The sequence below is a fragment of the Chiroxiphia lanceolata genome, chromosome 5, assembly GCF_009829145.1.
Source record: "Chiroxiphia lanceolata isolate bChiLan1 chromosome 5, bChiLan1.pri, whole genome shotgun sequence".
NCBI classification, from domain to species: Eukaryota; Metazoa; Chordata; class Aves; order Passeriformes; family Pipridae; genus Chiroxiphia; species Chiroxiphia lanceolata.
The window spans coordinates 227899-240958 of NC_045641.1; the positions used below are offsets into that span (position 1 = coordinate 227899).

Consider the following 13060-nt stretch of genomic DNA (forward strand, 5'->3'; position numbering starts at 1 on the left):
GCGGCCTCCGGTTCATCCTGAGCCACCGGGCAAATTCCAGAGCACTGGGAAGGACGTGGTGGAGCCAGGAGAGGCTCCAGCACGAGAGCCAAAAACCCCAAATCTGCTCTTTGGGCGCCATAAAAATCCCAGCCTGGAAACTTCCCTCTGCTTGGATGAAAGGGCGAGAGGGAAAATGCGTTACACTCCATCTCTTCCCAGGGACAGGGAACACAGAGGTGGTTTCCCACATCCCAGCTCTTCTCCCGACACAAACAGAAGGAGAAGGGGACACTGCAGCCACAACAGGGATATTTCATCCTCATCCTCCCCTTGGTGCTTCCTCCAGAGGGAATTATTTCGGGAAACAACGGCAGGGGATTATTTCTACTGCAGACCCAGGGGAAACCATCGGTTCCCTGGAATGGGGCAGGAACCCAGGGCAGGCAAATCTCCCAGGAATCTCAGGGTTTCCCAGAACAGCCTCAGGGACCCAGGGCAGGCTGGGCTCCCTGGAATCCCAGGACTCCCTGGAATCCCAGAGCTCCCTGGAATCCCAGAGCTCCCCAGAGTTTCAGGGTTCCCCAGGTCACCCTCCAAAGGCCCCAAGTGCTGGAGCTGTGCCACAGGCAGCGCTCCCAGGGATCCCAGGCCCACCCACTGGATCTCCCTGCCAGCAGCCAGTGCTCTGGCATTGGCAGCTCCCTGCCAGGGCAGGATTGGGGTGGGAAAAGCGGGATTTTTCCCCAGGATTAGTGCTGGCAGGGAGCTGAGAGAAGGTGAGGCTGAAGGACCCCTGGGCTCGGTGCTGCTGTTTTGGGGGGTCACTGGCCCCCCAGCAGCCACTTTGGGGACAGGGCCAGTGACAGAGCTGGGGACAGTAAATCCTGTTCCAACACAGCACAGGGACGGTGGACAGAGGAAAACTGGCACCAGTAACGCTGGGGTGGCTCAGACTGGGAGCACATCAACGTGCCAGGACCCTCCAGAACCACCTGAAATTCCATTCCAGACTCCAGTGCTCCCACCACAAATCCCGACAACACCCCCCACCCGCTTTCAACCCCGAGAAGCACCGGATTTCCCACGGAAAAGGTCTCACAAGCTGCTGTTTTCCCCCTCCCGTGTTTTTCCGGAATGCCCAGGCGGGGCTCCGAGCTGGAAAGATGCAATTAGGCACCGAAGGAGCCCTCGCCGAGCAGCAGCGACGGCCTCGCCACGGAGGGAATTGATTTTATTTGACCATTTTATGAGCACTGGAAAATTGCATCCGGAGCGTGCGCTCCGGTAGCTAATCCATTCCTCATTCCCTGAATTGAGCTAAACCAGCCCGGAAAAATATGCCGGGGAAACAAAGGGAGAAGCAACGAGGCATTCCTGGGAAAGGGGGATCACAATCCTTCAAAGGGTGCTCCAGATTTGGGTGCACCCCGGAATTCCCTGTGAAGAGCCTCGGGGTTGTCCGTACAGATTCCCACAAAACCAGCAGCACCAGCACTGGCGGGTCCTGGACCCTCGAGAGGACCCCTGGAGTCACCACTGGCCTCGTCCCCTTTCTTATCCCCTTGTCCCCTCTCTTGTCCCCTCATCCCCTCCCTCATCCCCTCCCTCCGTACCTTCTTCCCGATGAGCTTCTTGCGCAGGAATTCCCGGGCCTCGAACATGTAGGGAATGTCATAGAGGGGCCTCAGCTTCCGGTTCTTGTCCTGCAGGGGGGCAGAGAGGGGGGAGATCAGAGGAGCCCCCCTGAACACCCCTGTGATCAGCATCGCTCCCCCCACCTCTCCCAGAGGTGCCCACCCGCTCCCACACCCGGGTTGGGCTCCCCAAGCTCCCGAGGGGGATCCTGGGATAACCCAAATGTCCCCAGGAGGACGTGCCAGCAGCCTGGAGGTGCCAGGTCGGGCTGCTCCAAGTGGCAGCTCCATAAGGAGAAGGGATGATGGGGAATTCGGGGTGGGGGTGGCCAGGGGGGATAAACCCCCAGCCCCTGCTCAGGGGTGTCTGACGGAGATCAAATCCCTGCAAAGGCTGAGAAAAAAGGGGAGTTTTCCAACAGAAACAGTGGGGATTCAACCCAACGTAGCTCAACGCAACCCCATGTGACCCACAGTGACACAACACGACCCAACGTGACCCAACCCAAACCAATTCAACCCAACCCATCCCAACTCAACCCAACTTAACCCAACACTACACAAGACAACGCAAACCAAGTCAACCCAACTCAATCCAACACAATCCACTCCAACACAAACCAACCCAACCCAACCTGAACCAAGGTGACCCAATTCGATCCAAGGTGACCCAACCCAACCCTGGGAGCTCCCCAGCCCATGCCAGGGAAGGACAGTCCTTGGCACGGCTCCTCTCGCCGGCACAGTGCCCTGGGTATGGCCCCCCACAGATTCCCCCGAGCTGGGGAGGAAAACATGGAAAAGAGGGAGAACAGGCAAAAGCAGCCGGAAACAGAGGAGTGGAGTCTGATGGGAGAGGGAGTGAGTAGATAAAGACGCCGGCACTCGGCTCCTCCCTAATGAATGAGGCTTTGATAGAGTTTATTGTCCTTGACGCCGTTCATTCCCAGGCTGCTCCTTGGAGACGTTCCCTCCTCTGCCCGCATCCCCACGGCCCTGCCAGTGCCAGGGATGGAACGGGATGGATCCCGCCAGGGGATCCCCAGGGACCTACACCCAGAGCCCACCCCATCCCAGAGGAGGCTCCTGCACTGTGCAAGGGTTGAAAACCCTTCACGGGCAGGTCCCAATCCTGGCAGGATGTGGGACCGGCAGAGACGGGATTTCCCCTGGAAGTGGGAGCTTTTACACTCGCCGGGGACCACCCGTGGCACAGAAAAGCCTCCTGGCACCCAACGAGCCGGGCTGGGCAGAGCTGTGGTGGGCAGCCAGGCTGCAGGGCCAGCTGTGCCGGCAGGGACAGAGCTTGTTCCTGGCTCCAAGTCAGATCAAGCCCCGGTTGGGCACAGGAGGATGGCAGGGCTGGTGGGTGGCCAGCAGGAAGCTCTGGCGCGGCTCGGGAAGGCCGGCATTGGCACTGGCACTGGCACTGGCACTGGCACTGGCACTGCTGCTCCCCGGCGAGGCGCTCGGGGATGGAGGCGACTCCGTTACTCAGGCAGTGCCAGCACAATTCCCGGCCCCGTGCCAGGGTTGGAGCCGAGCCACGTGATAAATCCTGCAGTGCCGGGGGGTCCCAGCGGGGCTGCCAGGGGGGCTTCCCGCTCCTCCCGCAGCATCTCCCCCTGGACCAGGGGCATCCCCCCGGGGTGTCCCCCAGGGCTGTGCTGCTGTCACACGGAGCCACCCTGGTTCCAGGGGATACAGATCCAGGGCAGCGGGATGAGTGACTCCTCATTCCACAGCCCAGCGCTGCGCCACGGAACCTGCTGCTGTCATTCCATGGAAAAATCACTGTGCGGAGATGGAGGATTAAGCCAAGGGGATGAGACACGGGATGGGCTCAGCCCTGTCACGTTGGGCACGTAGGTGCTCCCCACTTTGGCACCCCCTGCCCCCCCCCCAGCTCCCAAAGCACATCCCAGGTGCTGCTCCAGCCCCTGGAGCGGTGGAGGTCAGCTGGGCTGGCAGAGATGAGCACAGAGGAGCTGCCCCAGCATCCCTGGCCTCCACCAGCCTCCACTCTGCCCCTTCCCAGGGCAGCACAACACCAGCCCCCTTTCCCAGACTGCCAGCCCCCCTTCCCAGACTGCCAGCCCCTCTTTTCTGACTGCCAGCCCCTCTTTCCTGACTGTCATCCTCCCTTCCCAGACTGCCAGCCCCCCTCCCCAGACTGCCAGTTCCTGCCCTCGGGTTCCCGGAGCATCCCCGGTCCCTGAACTCTCAGGGTGACTCCTGGGCCCTTCCCTCCACTGGCCACGCCGGGATCTGACAGGATCTGGGTGCCGAGACACTCCCACCCTCGCCAAGGTCACGGCAAAGCTCCGCGACACCGAGCGCTGCCCTGAGAGGCAAAGCCCTGTGCAAACACTAATTAATCCTCACTAACGAACTCCAAATTTATGGCTTATTTAAGTGTCTGTCTGGCACAGGCTGTTAAATCCCTAATCCCATCCCGCCAGAGCGTGGGAAGGGGGATGGCAAAGCCCTGGGTGGCCTCGGCACCACCCGGCAGTGCCGGGGGCTCCGGTGCCAGAGGTGAAGTCCTGGAGGAGCCACGGGGGGGGGGGCTGAGCCCTCACCAAAACTGCATTGGAGCATCTCATGGGTCTGCAGCCCAATCCAAAAATGGGACCACCCCAAAATAGGGACCACCAGCACAGGCACCCCAGCACCAGTGCCATTCCCGTGCCACGCCGGGATCCACGGTCCCATCGCGCCAGTCCTGGAAGCGCTGCGGAGGCAGGATGAGTCCTCACCAAAGCTGCCTCGGAGGCTCTTATGGGTCTGCAGCCAGATGGAGCTGCACCAAAAGGAGATCACCCCAAAAACAGGGACCACCGGCCCAGACAACACAACGCCAGCCCCGTGCCGTGCCAGGATCCACGGTCACGCCACGCCAGTCCCGGATGTGCCAGGGTGGCAGCGCTGAACCCTCACACCGTGCTGCTGCTGCTGCTGCTGCTGCAAAATGCCAAGCCTTGGGGAATTCCCAGCACAAGCCTGGGCCGTGCCAGGAGCGGATAATGGGAACGTTTAAGTGCCCGATCCGTCTCTCCCCGCCCCGTCAGCCCCGTTAGATCCCGCTCCGGTGGCCCATAAAACGATATTTCACAGCGCGGGGGGAGCGCTGGCTGATGGCTCTGGGAAGCCGTTCAAGAACTCGGACACACGGTGGAGGTTCTGCAAACAAACGTTGGAAATCAATGGAACAGCAGGATGTTAACGGAATTCCACGACCGGCAAACACCGGCAATTACCGGCACGGAGACAGATTTCACTGGGTTGAAACCATTTTTCAAGGCAAGAGCTCGACTGAAGCAACACCCCTCTGAGCCACCTTGGAAGCTGTGGCTGCCCCAAACCTGGAATATTCAAGGACAGGTTGGACAGGGCTTGGAGTGACCTGGTCTAGTGGGAGGTGCCCCTGTCCATGGCACGGGGTGGCACTGGAGGGTTCTGAAGGTCCCTTCCAAGCCAATCCACCCATTCTGGGACTCCAAGATTCAATGAAATGCCGGTTGTGGCTCTCCCCGGCTCCTGGAGAGAGTCATCAGCCATTCAAAAATTAATTAAAACCAAGGACCTCATTTAATTAAAGGTGTGCAGCGAGGAAGTTGTTCTATTAGTGAGAAACTCAACGCGCGGAGCTTCATCTTCAGAGAGCTGCTGCAGGAGGGGGGAACCCGCTCACCTCCCTCCCCGAGCACGGAGACAGGGATTTCAATCCCAAATGTGATGGGAACGTGTGGTTTTCTCACAGGCTGGGCAGGAAATCAGCTTTTTGGTTAAAATGAAGGCCAGAACATCTCAAAAGGGGGATGGTGAGCGGCGGGTGCTGGCAGCCCCCCCAAATTCCCTCCTGCTGAAACAACCCCCACATGGCTCTGAACACCCGACAGGGCGAGAGAATTCCGGCTCTCCCGTCAAATTAACATCCTTACCCCGGGGGGGGCTCATTAAGGTCTATTTCCAGGGAAGCAGCAGCTCGGATCCGCTGCGCAGGATCCCATGGGGGATGGAACACGCAGTGCTCCATCCGGGGGTCCTGCTCCCATCCCAGCCCCTTCCCGTGGGGTGATGATGGACACAGGCACGTCTGGAGCAGCTGGAAACGCTCTGAGACCGGGGATGGCAAACGAGCTCCACATTCAGGGGCTCCCTGAGCAGCCCCTGAAGGACCCCGGGGGGGGACCTGCCCCAATCAGGGGCTGTTTGGGGATTCAGCAGCTCCTGGGGGACCCCAGGGGGGAAACCTGCCCCAATCAGGGGTTGTTTGGGGATTCAGCAGCCCCTGAGGGACCCCAGGGTGGGGGGACCTGCCCCATTCAGCTCGTGCTGGGGTAGAGCCAGGTGCTGGGGGAAGGATCCCATCTGAAGCAAGAGGGGTTCCCAGGAATCCTCGGGGTGTCAGGCTCCTGCTCCCAGGAGCGTGAAGGCAGAGGAGGGAAGGGGAGACGGGTCATTTGTGGTGCCATCCCACGGTTCATCCTTGGCTGAACTTGCCATGCTTGGATTGCCAGGCAATGTGCCGGCTGGGAAATCCATCCTGGAGATCCATCCCGGAGGCTGGTGAGGCTGTGACAGGGAACAGGCAGCTGGTGGAACATCCCCCCAGTCCTGGAGCACTCGTGGGCTCACAGAGCAGGGGGGGACGGCCTGACTCCCAGGGATGAGCCAGAGCTCCCAGCTCCCCAGGCACAGGATTTTGGGGGTTCTTCCAAGAATCCCAGATGCCAACAGTCATCAGAAGACCCCATAGGAGCCAAGGGGACCCAGAGCCTGGCAGCACCGTGGAATGGCAGGTGGGGAGAGCCCCTCCTCCCTGCCAGCGCAATTAGGGAAGCTCATTATTTGTAAAGCAATTAGCAGAGCTAATCAACTCCCAGTGACACGGCGGAATGAGCAGAGAGGAGAGGGGGAGATGCCAGATGCCACCGCCAGCGCCGGGAGCGGGGCCGGCACCGGGGCCGGGGACACAGCAGCCCCTGAGGGACACCAGGGCGGGGGACCTGCCCCAATCAGGGGCTGTTTGGGGACACAGTAGCCCCCGAGGGACACCAGGGTGGGGGACCTGCCCCAATCAGGGGCTGTTTGGGGACAGAGCAGCCCCCGAGGGACCCCAGGGCAGGGGACCTGCCCCAATCAGAGGCTGCTTCGGGACACAGCACCCCCGAGGGACACCAGAGTGGGGAACCTGCCCCAATCAGAGGCTGTTTGGGGACACAGCAACCCCTGAGGGTCCCGAGGGCGGGGGACCTGCCCCAATCAGGGGCTGCCCAGCTCATGCTGGGCAGAGCCAAGTGCTGGGGGAAGGATCCCATCCGGAGCAAGAGGGGTTCCCAGGAATCCTTGGAGTCTCAGGCTCCTGCTCCCAGGAGCGTGAAGCCGAAGAAGGGAACGTGAGATGGTTCATTGGTGGTGTCACCCCACGGTTCATCCTCGGCTGAACCCGCCACGCTCGGCTCGCCAGGGAACGTGCCGGGTGGGAAACACACCCCGGGGATCCATCCCGGGGGCCGGCGAGGCGGTGACAGGGAACAGGCAGCCGGTGGAACACGCACACCACGAGCAGCAGCAGCAGCAGCGTTCGGGGACCGGCTTTTCCACATCAAAGCCCGCGGAGCGCAGGGGAGCTCAGAGCAGGGGAGCTCAGAGCAGGGGAGCTCAGAGCAGGGGAGCTCAGAGCAGGTCCCGGCACTCGAGTGGGCGGAGATGCTCCAACGGCTCCTTCCCGGGCTCCCGGGAGCCAGCGGAGCTGCTGCAGCACGGGGATGACACCAGGAGCAGCGACAGCTACGGGGAAGTGACAGCCCTGAGACTGAGGGGACGTGCCCCCGGGATGAGGGCGAGGGGCTCCCGGTGACACCCACGGCAGCTCCAGTGGCCCTGAGCAGGGGCTGGTTCTGGAAATGAAGCGTGAAGTGGGCACAAAGCTTCTGCAGCCTCTCCTGCTCTCCAGCCTCTCCTGCTCTCCAGCCTCTCCTGCTCTCCAGCCTCTCCTGCTCCCAATCCCTCCGTGTGATCACAGCTGGCACTCAACACCACATCCCCACATCCCTGAGCCACTCGAGGGACAAGTGCTGGGTGTCCACAGCAGCACTGGAGGGTTTTCAGTGGCACCAAGGGGCAGAGAGCACGGCCAGTGACAATGGTGGAGTGCCAAGGGTTGGATGGGGACCTGAATTATCTTAATTCTGAATTATCTTAATCCCATGTTGGCACAGCCAGTGCCAGGATCGCCTCCTCAATCCCTGGGATGAGCTGGGCTCAGCACCGTCTCTGGGGATACCAGGGATTGGGGGGTTCAGGGAATGAGGTGGCTCTGTGGGAAACCTGGTCTGGTGTCACAGTCATGGAATCATGGAATGAGTTGTGTTGGGCTGGGAGGGACCTCAAAGCCCATCCAGTGCCACCCCTGCCATGGGCAGGGACACCTTCCACCAGCCCAGGTTGCTCCAAGCCCCATCCAACCTGGCCTTGGACACTTCCAGGGATCCAGGGGCAGCCACAGCTTCTCTGGGCTTTCATTATCAAACCAGGCTCTGCCAGAGCCTTTCATTGGAGGTTGCTGATTTTAACACAATTTCCATTGTTTCCAAGCATATGGAATCTCACCCTGGCCCTACACGGCACCAGCACTGCGACCCCTGGGCAGGGGGACCCAGAGGTGCCCCCAGCCCCAGAACCCACTGGCACTGCAGGAATGACACTGTTCCCTCGGGACTGGGGACCGTCCCTGGGGCGCTGACTCCAGACTGACCTTCCTCACTTCTAACCTTCCTCACTTCTGACCTTCCCCCCTTCTGACCTTCCTCCCTTCCAAACACACCCGCCCATAGCAGCTGCTCCGAGTGCTCCCTGCGGCAGCTGATCCGTGTCCTTCCTGCTCTGCCACAGCTCTGCCCCTGCCTTTCCCGCAGCAGCTCCCTGGCAGTGCAGGGGCTCGGCACAGCCAGAGCCAGCTCAGCAAGGTCAGGCACAGACAGAGCCAGCTCGGCAAGGCCGGGCCTGGCTGGGCTTCGGCTCCAACCCAGCCCCAGTGGTCGGCACATGGCAACAAAGGCTCTGCTCCATCACCACCCTCTGCTCCATGACCACCCTCTGCTCCACCACCACCCTCTGCTCCACCACCACCCTCTGCTCCATCACCACTCTCAACGTCCTCGCCGTGGAACCACGTTCTGCACGGAGCGAGCTCTCCTCACCCTGCATCCCCTTCCCCAGAGCAGCCCCGAGAGCAGCCGGCAGGGAAGGCTGTTCCATCCCAGCCGCTGTCTTTTCCTGTCTCATCCCGTGTCCATCCCCCGCCTCCCCCATCGGAGCCGAGGCAGCCCAGCCCCGCTATTGGTGCTGCTGCCGGCGCTGCCGCTCCCGTCTCCTCCCCAGGGCACCGGGAACGGCTCCGGCGCCTCCCGGTGACCATCAATCTCCATCGAGCCCGAAGGCACCGATTAATCACGGAGAGAACAGACCTAATTCAAACCTTCTGCCACGTGCTGCCGGCCCTGCTCCCGCTGCCAGCCCCTTTCCATGGGGGAGAGCGGCAGGACCCGGAGCTGTGAGGATGGGGGACACTCTGCAACAGGGCTCAGGGTGGTCGGGACATTCCCAGCCATGAGGAACAGCAGGAATTGCAGCTGTGAGGATGGGGGACACCCTGCAACAGGCTCAGGGTGTCCGGGATGCTCCATCCCATGACGAATGAGCAGAGGAGTAGCAGCACCCCAAAAGGGGGGGGGGGGCATCCCCCAAAAATGGGGTCCCACCGAGTCATGGGCATCTCCAAAGGATCCTTATCCTGGATTAACAGGATCACAAAGGAGGAAAGGAAAGGTTTTCCTCCTCTCCGGATGCACCAGCAGCTGTAGGAGCTGGGAGCCCCTTGCCTGGAGCAGAAATTGGGTGGATTTCATCCCAAATCCTCACTCCAGGAATCCACCCCTGCCACGGGGGAGACACCAGGGGTCTGGCTCCGGAGCAGTGGGACTCCCAGGGGTACAGGAGCCTCACAGATGCCGGTGGCAGCAGGGGCAGATCCCAGCCCAGCCCCCGTGGCACAGGACAAGGCGGTGCCTGGTACGGTCACCTTGAGGCTCCTCTCGCCTGAGGGAGCAGCAGATGAAGCAGGAGACAGCATTTTCCGCAGGAATTCCAGGGCTGCATTGGCACTTTCCACTCAGCACGTGCTGCAGCGGGCCCCCAGCCCCATCCCTCCAGCTTTGGCACATCCCAGAGGATACAGGCAGGATGTGCCGACGTGGAAGGAGCACATCCCACCAGGAGCTCAGCAGCCAGTGCTGCAGCATCCCAGGGAAAACAGTGTGTGGAACATCAGGTGACTCCCACCTGCAGCAGGAAAGCATCCCTGCTCCCTGTTTGGGATCCAAACCGAGCCAAGACCAAACCCACTGGAACTGTAATTGCAAGGGGAGCACCTGCACCCCTGACCCCGCCATTCCCAGCGCCTCCAGCTCCTCAAAAACGGCTACAAAAGCCCATTTTGGTTGTGGTCCAGGATTCTCGGAAGGCTCCACATGAGGAATTGGCTCCTCACCCCCGAGGACGGGGTTTCACAGAGCGGGAACCCCCCGTGCCCGGGCGGAGGCAGCTCCGTGCCCTCTCCGTCCTCGGCGTGTGGCTGCTCCCGAGCCCATTAGGCAGCTTAAATTAATAAAGTTGTTTGTCTTGTCAGCATGTGCTTCACTCGGAACGAGCATCCTCTGGGGAGCCGCTTCCCGCGGCACAGGATGAGCCAGATCCTGCCTGGGATGGGCCAGATCCTGCCTGGGATGAGCTGGATCCTGCCCGGGATGAACCAGATCCTGCCTGGGATGGGCTGGATCCTGCTCAGGATGGGCCAGATCCTGCCCGGGATGAGCTGGATCCTATCTGGGATGAGCTGAATCCTGCCTGAGATGAGCTGGATCCTGCTCAGGATGAGCCAGATCCTGCTCAGGATGAGCCAGATCCTGCCTGGGATGAGCTGGATCCTGCCTGGGATGGGCTGGATCCTGCCCGGGATGAGCCGGATCCTGCCTGGGATGGGCTGGATCCTGCTCAAGATGGGCCAGATCCTGCCTGGGATGAGCCAGATTCTGTCTGGGATGAGCCAGATCCTGCCTGGGATGAGTTGGATCCTGCCTGGGATGAGCTGAATCCTGCCTGGGATGAACTGGATCCTATCTGGGATGAGCCAGATCCTGCCTGGGATGAGCCAGATCCTGTCTGGGATGAGCCAGATCCTGCCTGGGATGAGCCAGATCCTGCCTGGGATGAGCCAGATCCTGTTTGGGATGAGCCAGATCCTGTCTGGGATGAGCTGGATCCACTGCTGGTGCTGCCCCATCACATATCCTGGTGCTGTAAGTGGCCCCAGACTCCTGTCCCTGCCAACCCCTTTCATCCCCAGGGACGGAGCTCAAAGTCTTCAACATTCCAGCTGGGAGACCCCAAAGTGGGGGCACGAGACCCTGGCGAGGGGACACAAGGGCCCCGTGCCAGCATCTGCACCCCCATCCCCATCCCCATCCCGGACAGGGAGGCAGGAGCAGGGAGCCCTGGGCACAGGAAGCCTCCACTGCTCTGATCCGCCGGGAGATGGGACAGAAACGCCGCAGGACAAATGGAAAGGGCCGGGAACGATGGATGTGACGGCACGGAAATAACGGCGGAGCCGCAGACGCTGCTTCAGCACAAAATATCAGCAGACTATAAATAATAAAGTTATAAATTATAGAATCACGGATCACAGAATTGTTTGGGTGGGAAGAGACCTCAAAGCCCTTCCAGGGAGAGCTGAGAGCCCCTCCCAGGGCATAAAGGGGCTCCAGGAGAGCTGGAGAGGGACTGGGGACAAGGGATGGAGGGATAGGAAAAAAGGGAATGGCTTCCCACTGCCAGAGGGCAGGGATGGATGGGATATTGGGAAGGGATTCCTGTCTGGGAGGGTGGGGAGGCCCTGGCACAGGGTGCCCAGAGAAGCTGTGGCTGCCCCTGGATCCCTGGAAGTGTCCAAGGCCAGGTTGGACGGGGCTTGGAGCAACCTGGGCTGGTGGAAGGTGTCCCTGCCCATGGCAGGGGTGGCACTGGATGGGCTTTGAGGTCCCTCCCAGCCCAACACAACTCATTCCATGATTCCATGACTGTGACACCAGACCAGGTTTCCCACAGAGCCACCTCATTCCCTGAACCCCCCAATCCCTGGTATCCCCGGAGACGGTGCCGAGCCCAGCTCATCCCAGGGATTGAGGAGGCAATCCCGGCACTGGCTGTGCCAACGTGGGATTAAGATAATTCAGAATTAAGGTAATTCAGAGTTAAGATAATTCGGAATTAAGATAATTCAGAGTTAAGATAATTCGGAATTAAGATAATTTGGAATCACGCGCGAGGCTTTCAGACCAACGGCCACTGACATCTTTAGTCCCTTGTTTGATTAAATTAAACACTCGGCTAATCACAGTCATCCCTTGGATATCTCCCCCCCTCTCCTGGTGCCAGCAGACAGAACATTCCTCCCTCCAGTTCCACATGTGGGACCCTCCAGGAGGGATCAGCAACAACAAATCACCTCCTTCACCACAGGATCCCCCTTTCCAAGGAAAAGCTCGACTCAAATCCATCAAGATGTGGCGAAAAGCAATGTGAAAGCCAGTGAAGTTTGTGTTTTGCTGGTGTTAAAGGGGGATATTAGGGAATGCCCAGAGCAGCTGTGGCTGCCCCATCCCTGGAAGTGTCCAAGGGCAGGTTGGACGGGGCTTGGAGCAACCTGGGATAGTGGAAGGTGTCCCTGCCCATGGCATGGGTGGCACTGGATGGGCTTTAAGGTCCCTTCCCACCTGAACCATTCCATGATTCCATCATTCTAATATTCCTGGCTGAGGAAGAATGGGAGAATTCCTTAATTTGGGCTTTGGTGCTGGGGGGAGCGTCCCACGGGTGGTTTAACCCCGCTGGCAGCCCCGTGGCAACCTCAGCCCAGCTCTCAGGAGATCTTTTAGGAGGAAGCAGGGAAGGCAGTGGCCTTTCCCAGGAATTAATCTGGGAACCAGCCGAGCACGGCACTGCCCATCCACGGGGATTCATCATCCGCCGGCTCCTGGCACAGAGCCCCTCACACCCCTCCCCGGGGCCGCTAACGAGGAAACTGAGACGTTCAGAAACATCCTCGAATCTCACACGGCGTTTGTGGTTTTTTCTTCCCTAATTTCACCCCACCACACCGTTGGAATTCTGTGCTAAACGAGCCCGACTCCCCCCAAAGCCCTGGGAGCTCCGGAAAAGCTGCTGGAATGAGTCTCACACCGCTGAGATCCCTGGAAAAGCTGCTCCAGCCCCTCCCGGCTGCACTGCACTGTGCCAGAGCTGCACCAGCAGCACCAGTGACCCCCCGGGAGCTGACAGCCCCAGCATGGCCAGGGGCACCCCTGGAGCATTCCCAG

At 60.4% G+C, this 13060-nt stretch overlaps 1 protein-coding gene across 1 annotated transcript in view; it reads right to left on the minus strand.

Moving 5' to 3' along the window:
- SND1 (staphylococcal nuclease and tudor domain containing 1) overlaps positions 1-13060 on the minus strand; it is a 63724-nt gene that overhangs the window by 19795 nt on the left and 30869 nt on the right. The window contains 1 exon segment of the mRNA XM_032687718.1: positions 1596-1685. Within this exon segment, the coding sequence (XP_032543609.1) occupies positions 1596-1685 (90 nt within the window).